Source organism: Typopeltis vanoorti, chromosome 8 (genome assembly GCF_054136105.1).
Source record: "Typopeltis vanoorti isolate ZY-2024b chromosome 8, IOZ_Tvanoo_1.0, whole genome shotgun sequence".
NCBI lineage: Eukaryota > Metazoa > Arthropoda > Arachnida > Uropygi > Thelyphonidae > Typopeltis > Typopeltis vanoorti.
The window spans coordinates 143829639-143843528 of NC_143556.1; the positions used below are offsets into that span (position 1 = coordinate 143829639).

At 36.2% G+C, this 13890-nt stretch overlaps 1 protein-coding gene across 2 annotated transcripts in view; it reads left to right on the forward strand.

Moving 5' to 3' along the window:
* LOC150104400 (protocadherin Fat 4-like) overlaps positions 1 to 13890 on the forward strand; it is a 345892-nt gene that overhangs the window by 218122 nt on the left and 113880 nt on the right. For both annotated transcript variants that reach the window (XM_090396350.1, XM_090396351.1), the window contains 7 exons: positions 206 to 495; positions 4900 to 5122; positions 5559 to 5666; positions 7351 to 7494; positions 8066 to 8206; positions 9459 to 9575; positions 12425 to 12515. In XM_090396350.1, the coding sequence (XP_090252476.1) occupies positions 206 to 495; positions 4900 to 5122; positions 5559 to 5666; positions 7351 to 7494; positions 8066 to 8206; positions 9459 to 9575; positions 12425 to 12515 (1114 nt within the window). The remainder of the gene's footprint in view (positions 1 to 205; positions 496 to 4899; positions 5123 to 5558; positions 5667 to 7350; positions 7495 to 8065; positions 8207 to 9458; positions 9576 to 12424; positions 12516 to 13890) is intronic.

The following is a 13890-nucleotide window of genomic DNA, read 5'->3' on the forward strand; positions in this document are numbered from 1 at the left end:
GATAACGCGTGATTGGTCGTTTGGTGGGACTCGCATCGCGCGATATCGCGTGTTTGGCAATGAACATGTTAACTTTGTGATCGCAAAGGAGTAAAATGACAGAAGCCCCTCTTCTTATATGTCATTAGAATAACTGCATTAAATAGAACATATTTATTAGTTCTGTGGAGATTGGTGATTTTGTTTCTTCTTTATTTCCTTCCAGGTAACAGTGAATGATGTGAACGATATCACCCCTTACTTCTTGTCGATGCCCCGTAACATACGAGTACCGCTGTCCACGTCCCAACACGAAGTAGTGTATACTGTGAGAGCTGTAGATGATGACAGTCCGGCAAATGGAAACAACGATATCACCTACGAGATCTCTCCTCCTAGTTCGTACTTCGGTATTCATCCGAAGACGGGTCAAATTACTCCGAGTCAGCCGCTCACGCCAGTCGTCGAAGTTTTAAACATCCGAGCTTCTGATGGCGCAGTATTTCCGTTATCCAGGTGAGAAATAAGCAGCAGCACAGTGCGCCCTCCTTCTTTCACAGAAACTGTATAACAAGAGAAAAATATCCATTTCGGTGGCACAATATTTTCTCTAACGCCTTCTTCGACTCTTGAACTGTACTTCTTATTTTCTTATTACTGTCTTAGCCATTCCTGGTAACACTGCACATCCATGTCAATAATGAGCAGCGCGTTACATATATATTCTTAAATGCCATATCATCTCTTTCTCTCTTTAAATTTTGAAAAGTCCCAAACAGATGGGATTTTGAGTCGCATTGAGTGCTAGTAATAGCGTGCCATCACTGCAAACACTTTCTTTGTGCATTACCGTATCATTTAAAAACATTGTTTCAGTTTTCTTAACTGCATAGAAATCCTGAACATGGCCCGGACAACAGAGCTTACTATCTAATTAACCAGAGTAGAACTCACCCGAACAAGCTTTACGGATATTTTTGCTTGTTTTAATCCCTTCACCAAGTGCAAACAAAGGTCGTGCAGGAAATATCTCAGTACAGATTTGTATCCCATAATAAAATAACACCGTTCCTTACGACATGCACTGTATATTGCAGTTCTTTGTGCGATACTAATGTAACTGATGTAAAATCAACAGCCTCTATATACAAATAGCGTAGTGGTTTGTTCTTTCATGAAACACTTTGCTTATGCGATTAAAGGTCAAAGTCAATATTAATTTACTTTGTGACGAAGTGGAAAATTTCTGCAACTTTTGATCCAGAATAAGTGATTCACTGTTTTTACATCAAGAATGTTACAAAGTGGCGGAGTTGCTCCGCGAGTACAACATAAAAGTGGCTTTTTTACCTTTACAAAAAATAAGATTCCTACATCCACCGAAACCTTCACATATTACCCCATGAAAAATCCAGGCATCTATGACATTCTTCGCTCTTGTGGCATTTGTTATGTAGGCTAGACAGGAAGGTCGGGAGAAATCCGCATGTCTGAACACGTAAAATATGTCGAAAAAAGAAGAGACCATAAATCAGGTCTGTTTTATACAACTACTGACCATCAAGTACTTTGGCAACAAACAAAAACGTCATATATTTCATAACTGTTTTATAAGGAAATTTAAAAAATCCGTACAAATGCTTAGGATTCCTAAACAATACAATAAAAAATCAAGCCTTCATTTTACATCACGCATGGACTGCTTTCATCGAAAATTTAACAGCCACAGATCCAGGATATAGCAACCGCGCGGTTAGCCTAGTGGCTTTGCGCTTCGCAACCATATGCCTGGGGAAGGAGTGTCCCAGGTTCGATTCCCGTTGTAGACGTGAGGAATTTGAGGATCTTCCTCAGGCATAGCCAAGTTAGCCGGTCTTGGGCGCGGTCAGTAGGGTTTTTTTCCGCCAGTTTATCTGGCGTTTTTCATCCCGCAAACAGGCAAACCGGCCCCGTGAACATACGTCTCTACAGTCAAAATATATCCTCCCCCCCCCCCAGCGGCAGACCAGGCGACGGGTCGGTTGGGAGTAGTACTATCAAGAAGTCGCATCTAAAGTAACACGCGGACCCTGCATTGGAAGCGGGAATAACGCGTAGAAGAAGACCCAGGATATAGCAGCATGATACCACAGAACGTGACAACACTAGCAATGATCAAGCACGCATGCAGTAACGAATTTATCATTTGTATTCTGATTTCTAATTATATGTTACATTTGTGAAGTTATCAAAAACATCTAATATGTGTAATTAATTTAATAAGTTTTTGTTGTGTAAAACTTGTATGTGCCACTACCCCTGGTGATGACGTTTTACGACGCACGATACTTGTCGGGTTTTAATTGCTTATTTTTATTACACTCCTTATTTATATTCCCAAAACTTCCAACAGATTCACCGTCTCACTATTAGTGATGGGAACGCAATGAATATCTTCTTGTACAAACTTTGTAAGCTTTAATGATACTTGGTATAAACTTCTCAATTGTACCTAAGCTGTCGATTTAAGGAGAATCGGATTCGATAGCTAAATATCATATTTTTAGACTAAGAGGGTGGCATTTCTTGCAACAGAAGGATTCCTCAGTTACAACTCACAGTAAGGCAGAAGGAATTCTGAAGATCTGCGCTTTTATCGCTTCCGAAATTCTGTTCAGTTACGTTCAATGTTGTACAAGTGCATTAAGTGTCTGCCAGCGGAAACTTTTTGCGTCTGTTTTTTCACAACTGATTTGAATTTAGATCGATTTTTTCGAAGAAACGGGTGTAAAAATTTCGAATCTATATTTCGCAGTTTGTCGGGATGGTGCTTCTGGAAATATGTTACGCGGGTACTTCTGGGTGTCTGTGTCAGCGCCTCGTTCTATTACCGGTTCATCCGTTGGCATGATTCGTAAACCCTTTTGGGATGTTCAGCTACACTGAAGCGAAGTCGTCTAGAGAAATAGTTTCTGTATGTAAATCTTCCATTGCTTAATCCGCCGCAGATGTTTTATTTTTGAAGCGCATCTCTTCTGGTCTTTTATAGATTGAGAACATTTTAAAAGTAACAAAACATTGTACTTTGACAAACATTGGAAAAAATAAGTAAAATATGGATTGTAAGCTTCTTTTATCTTACTGTCTGTAGTAAGGAAAGAAATTCAGAACGAAAAGAATTGGTCAAGAAAATTGAAATCACTGTATAAGGGTCCATTCAAAGCAAGTTATCATATTTAGTATAATATTTCGGATGTTGCATCATCAGTACTAATTAATACAGATTGAAGGAAAACAGTCAATGCAACTTTTTTTTTTTTTTTTATAGCAGGGAAGAACAAAAATATTCAAGAGAGAAAATAGTAGCATTCGCCTTATTATTCAATGCATTAATGGGGGGGATGCCTATATTTGCTGCTGTTTTATGCAGATTTATATCTAAAACATGTTGAAAAGGACCAAAGCTGACGGTAAGGTGGGTGAGTACAACGAAGATGCTGTGATTCCTGGAAACACGTGACAAATTCGTGCAATCGCAAAGTTGAAACCACATGACCATTTAGGAGTTCGTTCAGGATGAAACTGCATTTCGAACGCGTTGCAGAATTAGTTCAGAAACATCAAACGAATGGCTTCTCAACGTCAACAGAAAATTCCATCTCAGCGAAAGATTGTTTTAGATTGACTCAGCGGGTTTCTTCGCTGATTCAAAGTCTTGTGGTTTCGAGCATCAGGCCTTTCGAAATCACCCTCACCCATGCACGTTGAATCTCCTTTAACACAATACATCAGAAGGAAAAGTGCGGTTGCACTTTGGATCAACTCACTCGTCAGCGAATGAAGCTTGCACAATTTTTTTTCTTTTCCGATCTGAGGTCAGAATATGTTTCAAAGTCGATGTGCTTTAGTAGTTACCTTCCAAAACTCCTGGCTGGGATATTTTCTTTTTAATTTCTCGAATATGTTTCCATTTGAAAATGAGTGCTAACCTTTTCAATAATAATAATAATAATAATAATAATTTAAACCCTTCCTTCGTTGCTTAGTATTAAGATTTCTAAAGTTTAAAGCAGATGGTGATTTGCAGTATGTTCCAATCTAGTCAGAAAGTAGACGCATGAATCTGGTATAATAGTCTATAGATAAGATGATGTCAATATCATGTGAATGACTTCAGAGATAATTCTTTACACAAAACGTCTTGCTAATTATAAATACTGATGAATAAAGTTTAACTTAAGCAAAAATGTTCAGATATCAGAATTCCTTTTGGTTTTGGGGTAAAAATATTCAGTTTTGTGGCTTTCGTTTTTTTTTTTTTATGAAATTTTTTGCAAGTGTAATCGTTTAAAAATAATTAATAAAAGCTAAGCTTTATTGTTATACCAGCTGTAGGCTTTACGTTAATGGATTTTTATTGATTTACAAATTTAATTTGAAAGAATAAGAAATCGAACATACCTAGTCAATATGAAGATTAGGATGACAGCGATATTTAGATGAAATTTTTATCTAAAAAGCGAGCAGGAAAACGATACGAGTTGGGAAACAATCTGAAAAGTGAAAACCAAATATCTTAATAACGATATATTCAAAGGTAGCTATAAAAACATAAAACAAATTTTGGTTGGCGATGGATTTAAAGAGTATAAACTTAAAATTATGTTAAATATTTGTGTTTGGCTGGTATTTTTTAAATGGAGTAAAGAATTAGCCAGATTATGTCGGTGTGTTGGCAGTTTAAGCGGATCGTCATCGGATCACGAAAACATGTTTTGCTGACAATGAAACTCAAGTTTCAGAATATTCAAACCAATTGTTTAAAAGTTGCTTCATCCCACTTACACAGTGTGCATGTTTAAATCACATTTTATATTGTATACACTTTTTGCACTCTCACTTTCTGAATTTTGGTCTGATGCTTGTAATTGTTTTCACCAGCACGGCTGTTCTGGCCATAGAAGTGTACAAAGACACCATCGATGAGCCCACACCGGTGTTCACTTCCGCCCAGTACACGGTCAACAACGCAGAAGGCGTCTTGGAAGCTGGCAGCACCGTGTTGGACGTCAGAGCCACAGTTCCCAACGGAAGTCCCGTGTGGTACAACATCACGGGACACGACGGTCAGTTGACCAGAGGGTTTACTATAGATAGAGACACGGTGAGTGAACAGATTAAGGGGCCGAATGTTTTGTATATTTCTGCTGACAATAATTTCTTGTTGAGTGATATGTTAGTGCAATATTTCATTCCGATAATTTCTTTTTTAAATTCTTTAAATGTCGCTTAGTTAATTATTCATACTCATATATTAAGCATGCAATAATTAACGTACTGTAATTGTCCTTTTAAAAATAAAATTTTAACAGTTAGCTAAATTCGAACCCGTATTTAATGAAGAAGAGAGTTCAAAGGTTTGATCTTGTTTATTATACACGAAGTAGGAAATGAGACTTTTGAAAATTTTACTATGGATTATAATGATTATTTTATTAATGTCGATCTTAATCCAGACCAATGAGAGATTTTATATTTTTAAAAATCAAAAATAGTACATTTCTCGCTGGATTTTAGTTCAATGATATTTAAATTTGTAGGGCCGTATTACATCGACTATTAGACTCCATGCAGATCAGCAAGCTTTGCATCACTTTCTGGTGTCAGCGTACAACAGAAGAGACCCCAAAAGGAATGTCCAAGCAGGAGTAAGTAGTTTTAACACTACAACATAACAGAATCTGCATGAGTATGTTTACTTGACCATAAAGTAATCCGTCGATAATGAACTGTGGCCAGTGAACTATATTCATTATGCTTCATCTCTCTCTCTCTCTCTCTCTCTCTCTCTCTGTCTATTCTTCATACCGCGAGAAAAATTGTTATTTTTCTAAAAACAGTTCGCCATTCTTAACTTACCCAGTGAACTGCGAGTATTCTCTAGAGTGAATATCAAAACATAACAATGGCGTTTTTTTGGGAAAAAGTTTCCTATCGTCACAATTTCCATTTTATTTATAAAATAATTGGCTTTCTTAGTAAGAAACACGTTTTCGGGCCATAGACGTTACCAAGCTCTAAGAGACAGTGAGACAGCTGAACTGTGCGGAATGTCTTTTATAATTAAACACAAAAGAAAGTAAATGATCCAGCAGACTGATTATGCCCCATTGGTTCTAAATTTGTGTAGCATGTGTATCAAAAAAAAATAAATAAATAAAAATAACGATATGAACATTTGGACAGATGAGACATCCGAATGATAAAAATACCACTTCTCTTTCCAGTGCTCAGCAGTTTATAACAGTTAGAAATATAATTTTATAAATTGTAGCTGATAGTTTCTCGTTATCTAAACTTACAAACAGTATTTGAGATGATTGCCTTAGAAATTAAGCAAAAGGTTCTTTGTCACTGATACTCCACGATCTAGATAAGAAGATCCTTGTTGCCGGGAGAGTCATCATCCTCATGGGAGGGAAGGGCATGATTCAAATCATGTTTGCATATTTCGTTTTCGCTAAATATTTCTTCTTACAGGCGGGAAGGTGTGGCGGAGGGGCAGGCTCACAAATCAACCGCCAGATACACGCCAGCCTGACAACACATGCACACTAAGAACTGGAGGCAGAAGTTTTAGGGAAGCTTAAAAAATCACTTTCGGTTAAATTAATTTTATCAATGCCGTATATTAGTACCATAGAAACCAAAGGCATATTTTTTATTATTTCTTCCCACAAAAAAGGCTGTAAACCTGTGCATGGGTGGGTTAATATTTTTAAAATTTTTATGTTTGTTTATGTTTACATAATTCGGAAACCCTACTTTAGAGATGAAACCGGATCTTTTTCAAATTTCAACCGCCCTGCAGTAAGAGTGGTGCCCTACCTAAAATCATATATAAACATTTATGCCCATGCGCGATTCGAACCCGCAGCCTGCCGATCGGATACGTTAACTAGGCTAATAAAATCCCTTCACATCTACCGTAATCTGGTGTGTGTGTGGGGGGGGGGGGATTTTACATAGAAATGAAGATCATCTGCGTGCTAAGGACTTTCGAGAACATCCTTTCACGTTAGAATTCACAACCATGGCATGCATGGTGCAAAGCGGAAACGCTATCCAATGATAAACTAGCAGAAAATAAATTCACTTTCAAAGCTGCAGGTTGGACTTATTTTATGGTAATTTTACAATAAATGCACATCGAGAGGAATGAGCTTTCTCTGTGTTAAGTTCTATTAAAACTCTTTCAGATAAATTATGTCTTTGAGCTTGAATTTGAAGTTTTTCGAAAATATTTTTTAAAATGCTATAACGTACTACAGAACACCACTGTAAATATGTAATTTCTTTTTCATTTTAGAAGTAAACAAAACTGTTTTTCAGGTCGTTGTTCGCCTTTCTGATGCAAGTGTTCGGTGCCCGAAGTTTCCGTTTTCCGAATATTTTGCAGCGATCAGAGAGAATTCTCCGCCTGACTCTGTGGTGTTGCCACACATGCAAGTAGAGGATGCAGATAAATTTGATAAGGTATGTAAAATCAGTGTGTCTCAAGGGAAAAGAAGCCGCATGTTAGAAACAGCTTTTTAGATGTCTCGGTTCAATAAACATGAGAAAAAATTCTAGTTTGTTTAACATTACATAGAAAACAACATTGCTAAGCAGAATCTGGCGGTAAAGCCAGCCAGGGTTTCGCATACTCAGGTAGAAACGTTTCCTTATTGTCAGTAGTTGCGGAGCAGCTACTGACAATATTTCAAATAAACGTCAACTAGTGCCACTATCCAGAAAATAGTAGTCCTATATTGATGTTGAATTCAGTTTGTTTCATTATTTGTCTATTTCTCCACAAATAGTGGTTAATCTGAAATTTCTCTACCACTAAATGATCGATTCTACAAAATCATAAATGATTTTGTAGAATCGATACAAAAATTGTACAAAATCATAAATGATGCATTATAAAAAATTGAAATTGAATTGATAAGTTTCCTAAGATATATTTATTAGTCATGTGTAAAAAAAGTGTCGATATATTAATAATACAGCGCAGAATCGAAATGCTTTACCGATCGGTAATGTTCGTTTTCTTCTATTTCAGCTGTCCTACCAGATCACCGAAGACAACTCGAATGATAACTTTTTCATTGACACGAGGGCTTTCAATGTGTCCATAAAGATCAAGAAGCCGCTCGATAGAGATACGATGCCTCCCACCTTGCAGGGAATGTATATGTTAACGGTATGCTATGCATTTATGTTTGTAAAGATAATTGTAGTTATCTTCTTGCTCGGTCTCCTCATGTCTGAGGACTCGTGACCTTAGCCACAATGTCTCTCCATTTCTTTCTGTATTTTGTTGCAGCAGTGGCCAATTCCAAACTAAGTCCGGTGATATTTTTAATCTAATCCGTCTTGAGTGGCCTCGTTTTCTTAGTCTTTCCACTTTGCCATGGATAAGTTTCTTTACGTTGTCATTTTCACGTCTTGAAATGTGATCGAAATATTTAAGAGTTCTTTAACTTACGATGTCACATACCGCCTCTTGAGTTTTAGTTGACTTATTATACTTTCATTAGACCTTTTGTCCATCCAGGAGACTTAACATCCTTTTCCGTCACCACATCTCGAAGCTGTTTATCTTTTCCATATCTTTTTTGCTGCTGAGTGTCCAAGATTCAGCATAAATGATAATCGAAAGCACAAAGTCTTGATTTAGTGGTGATAGAAATGTTCGTCTTTCCATATTTTCTGAAATTGTATGATTGCTGACCTCGCCATTCTTCTTTTAATTTCTGGTTGACATCTACTCTTGGTGGTTATTTAGAGCTCCAAGGTTAAATGAATTTATCCACCTTCTCGAAGTCAATGTTGTGGGTGAAGTTGTCATTTTCATCTATGGACATGTATTTTGTTTTATCACAATTAACTTTCAAACCATATTTCAGGCTTTCCCATTCAACTCTTTGAATGAGAGACTCCAATTCCTCTTTGCTGCTGGAAATAAGAATGGTATCGTTAGCATACCTAAGATTATTTATCTTTCTGCTACCAACTGAGAAACTGCTATCGTGTCCATTAAGGGCCTTTCTCCTAATGTATTCTCCGTAAAGATTGTATAGATGAAGGGTATGCATCCCGTCTCGCACCTTTCTCGACGTTGAATCACCGAGATGTTTTTCCATCCATCTTACCAGCAGCCTGGTTCCTCTCCTAGAGTTGTTTTAGAAGTTGTTCTGGAATGCTTATTTTACTTAGTATTTTCCACAGGTCCTCCCACGTGATACAATCAAATGCTTTAGCGTATAGTTTATATAGGAATCCGTAATTCTTTTTTACGCAGTCTTAACTGGTGTGATTAATTTGGCAAAATCTAGTTTCTGTCAATGGAATTTTTATAGCTTTATCAGCTGATTATGAATGCAAGACTTTATCATCTAAATTAGATTTAATACTTCTTTCCATTTATTCCGTTTGTTCTTGTATCTGCCTAGGTGACTGCCAATAACCAGCGATGTTCGGGTAACACCAGAATTAGCATCTTCGTGGATGACGTCAATGATAACAGCCCTATTTTTGAAAAGAAAGAGTTCGTTGTAGAACTTAAAGAAGTAAGTAATGTAGAACTTTTTTTCCCAAATTCATAGCAGCATTTTAATTCTAATCTTTAACAGAACGTCGGAAATAACATGGAATTTAGATTCCTTCAAATCACGTGCTGTTGAAAGGTCTTTCCTCGTTCTTTGATCATTTCATAAAATAAGCAAACATAAAATTGGGAATAACTTGCATAATTAAATTTTCTTATTAACGTTAATGTGTTTTGTTTTTTTGTCTGTTGCTTTCATTTATGGTACAGAAAATGAACTGCTTTAACAAGCTAGGCGAATACACGTGCTTCTGATATCAACTTTTAATAATAGCTAGTTGACCCCTCTGGATTTGAAATAATGCTGTTAACACTGTGAGTGAAACTACAATGAAAATCAAGTAGATCGTTACAAATTGCCGAAACTGAGTTTTTGAGATATTTAGGGATGTTTTTGTATTCCATTATTCTGTCCAAATTTCAGCGTTTTACGATAAACCTAGTTACAACTGTTTCTTTCTTCTTTTGTATTTCATGTCTGATTATTTTTAAGTGACATTTTTCATCAGTAAAGGGGAAGAAATACTTTTGGTTATCATTTAAACAATTTATCTCCAATCTCCAGTGTTTTAATAGTTTAGCTTGGCAGATGGTTCTGAATCTTTTTTAACATCAAAATCAGCACACGCAGTTTTCCCGTCTCTAATTTAAACTGTCAAAAGTGTCATATATTTTGCTCTGCTTATTTAATTCTTTAAACGCTTCCAAAACCTTTTCATAAGAAATATTTCCTCATATCAAATATATTTGTTTATTACAAGTCAGGCTCTCATTATTTTCAGAAAGTAAAGAATCTCTCTCTCTCTCACACACACACACACACTAAGCGTGATTCTGTGTTTGCTGTTTGATCTCTAGAAACTATTTTTAGATTATCGCACTGAAACTGAGAAACTAATAATAAAGTTTACTCTTAAAAAATTATATCTGTATAAATTAATATTTAATAACCTACTTAAAATTCCGTTCGAACAATATTGATTACAGCAAATTTTAGAATTGCCAATTGGAGCTGCGATACAATGTCAAAGCAATCAGTTGGGAATGAGAAAAATTCAATATCGTGTATTGCGAATGCAAAAAATATATTAAGTGACCCCCCCCCCCCTTCTCTTCTGGGGAAAAGCTGGTAATAACTGAACACATTTCAAAAGCACACGTCAAAAAAAAAAAAAAACACGCATACGAATGGATCTGTATTTTTATTAAAAAATAAATAAAAGAAAAATATAAGTGAAGAAAGCAGCCGCAGGCTTCCATGGCTTTCGCATGAAAAGCCGATAAAAAATCAGATATATTTTTGCTAACGTTAAAAATATAGTTTCCCCTGCTCATTAAAAAAACAGCCTTGCCGGACTGTAGTACAGTCACGGAGGAATTTTGAAGAACTATTCTGGACCAACCAAGCTGGTCAATTTCTTTTGGGTTCAAGTTCCAATCATTTTGCAATAAATAATGCATTCCAGTTTAGCATCTAAATGAATAAACGAATATTTAACCATTGTTCATTCTTTATTATTTTATTTTATTTATTTTCTCATTTATTTTTTGAAGTTGCGGAAATTCAGTATTAACACGAAATAAACAGGTTCATTAATTTTGGTATTTAATTGTAATAAAAAATAGTAGCTTCTAATACAATGAGCATCCTAAATAATAATGCTACAGACCGCATTTTCATAAGAAAATCTGAAATTTCATGTCCGAAATAAAAGAAATTTAAATTCCATGGAATTCTGATGAGCACAACGAAAAGTACGGAACTCAAGAAAAAGTAAAATACAAAAGAAAATATAGGAGTGAGACAGTGAATTGCAGTCGATCTGCCATTTCGATCATAATTGCTGTGTTTATTGAAAAAGAGGGAGGGTGAGCAGAACATTATTCTCTCAAGGTGCCGTGTGGAGGAGAAGACGTGGTCTGTGAAAGCGTCTCTTTTAAGTGAGGAGTTAAAAGCAGTGTCACTTCACATCATTTCATGCCCTTGGAACCAGCGATTGCAGCTTGTCTTATAGCTGGAAAATGTTTGTTTCGTGAGGCATGTCATACAACATTTTTGTGGGTGGGTTTATTTGTTTGGTTAAGTTAGAATTCACTTCCTGTTTTTGTGGCATTAAGTTAATCCGAGATTAGAATGCTGTAATCTGTCTGCTCTGAAACGCGTGACCAGGCAGGCCTCACAAATTGTGGATTGTATGTTAGTGAAGTCAGGTTGGCAAGAAATGTTTGCAGAGTGCTATTAAAACCGAAATCTGTTTGTTTAGGTAAACGGCTATCTGATTTTCTAGTTAGTTTGGGCTTCTTCTGAAAACTAACGCATTGCTTGACTATTGAACCTTTCTTGATCAGCAAAGAAGCAGCTCTATTTTTGCAACCAGACCACATTTAGGTAAAAATATTATCTGCTGGACAAATCTGTTTCTTCGATACCTTTCTGAGGATATTATTGCACGATCGTCAAGTAATTAAATATTTGCGTTCTGTTATTGTAGGTTTATTCATAATACAGCGCGCAGTTTACGAAGTAAATAATTTTGACCCCTCTTTATTTTTCTTATCTACTGGTATAGAAAGCGGTCCATCTGTTTAACAGCAAGGTAAGTCACGTTAAAATTTCAGATACCTCTTAGGAAATTTCTTTTCTGTTTTGTTGAGTAAATAGAGAGATGACCCGCCTGTTTCTTTTCCCCCATCTAATGCCCAGGGAGGGTAGCCAAAGTTTGCTTATGATTCACTTTGCTCGCCAGCAATCAAACACGCCATCAGTGAATTACACGCTAACATCAAGAATTAATCTTTTTACTCTTCCAGAACTCTCCTCCTGGCCACGTGGTAGAACACCTCACAGCCACCGATAAAGACGAGCTGGATGCCAACAAACTGAGATACTTCATTGTGGATGGTAAGTACGTTTCACTGTCGTCTTGTATTAAACCGCAAGTGTTTTATACTGCACCATTTAAAAACGAGCCGCGAGCATTTCTGTTTTCTTGCTTACAGTTTAAATTAATTAGTTAGCGCCAGTAAATCACGAAAAAATAAGTAAATTATACTTATTAAGAAATTTTCGTGTTGAAATTTTCCTCATGAAATATCATCACAGACAAACTTCAGTTTGCTCTGGTAAAGTGAGAATGAAAACAAGAAAATCATTTCCGGAGAAAAACAACTTAGTTTCAAGCTCAGCGCAACTTGAACTAACTAAACACATAAAACAAATACGTTGTGTTTGTGTTTGTTTTATACATAGGGCCGGCGGAAGCGGGCATGCGGTGCATGTGGGCGTCGCTACAAAGGGGGTTGCCGCCGCCGGGACACGGTTCATAAGTTAATTTTTAAGAAACAAAATTTTTATATAAAAAAAAAACAAAAAATTCTTAGAATGATCAATATTAAAATAAATAAGGCGGATGCACCGAATAAAAAAAAAAAATTGTATATTGCCGCCTCTTTGATCAGCCGGCTGTTTACAATTTTGCAGCGACAGCAGGCTAAACTTGCCTGCAGAATGTTGTGTCTACTGCAATCTATCTAAAGTGAATCGGTGAACGGTTTTTATGCGCAGAAACGAATTTTCGTACAGAACATTTGTTGCTAATTAACCAGTCATATGGTACGCATCTCAGGAGGCTACTGACAGCAGCACAGTGCCGACCAGTATTTCGTCTCAGTGTCGTGTTGTGTAATAATTTCTTGTGGGTATAAAATAGAAATGGAATCAAAAATTTAAAAAAAAAATTATCCGGTGCACAAAATCGTAAGCGACATGCTGCGAAAGAAGCAGCTATTAAAGAAACAAACTGGAGCTCTTAATAAATTTGTTAAAATATTAAAATATTCTGATGCAGATTGTAACCAACTCTATACATTAGAAATCAGAGTTGAAGAACCGTGCACATCATCCAGTTTGCATGAAACTACTATTGCAACTGTTGAACAAGATAACAAGACGCATGATTTAAGTGAAAAACAGTTAGGAGAAGATTTAGTTGTAGTTGACCACGAAACTAACACATTGTTAGTCTCTGTAAATTTAGAAGATCCAGGTGAATGTTGAAATATTGATGAAAAATTACGAGTTGTTTTAATTGAAATGGGCCTGTTCAAAAGAAAAATATAATATATCCCTTTTGTTGTTGTTTGCTTTTGTTGCAAACTTTTCGCACCTACTGAATCAAGTAGTCTTGTAGAAGGTTATGACGATTGGAGAAATGTAAGTACAACTTTGCATAGACATGAGACTAGTTTAACTCACATGAAAAATTTCTTAAAATGGA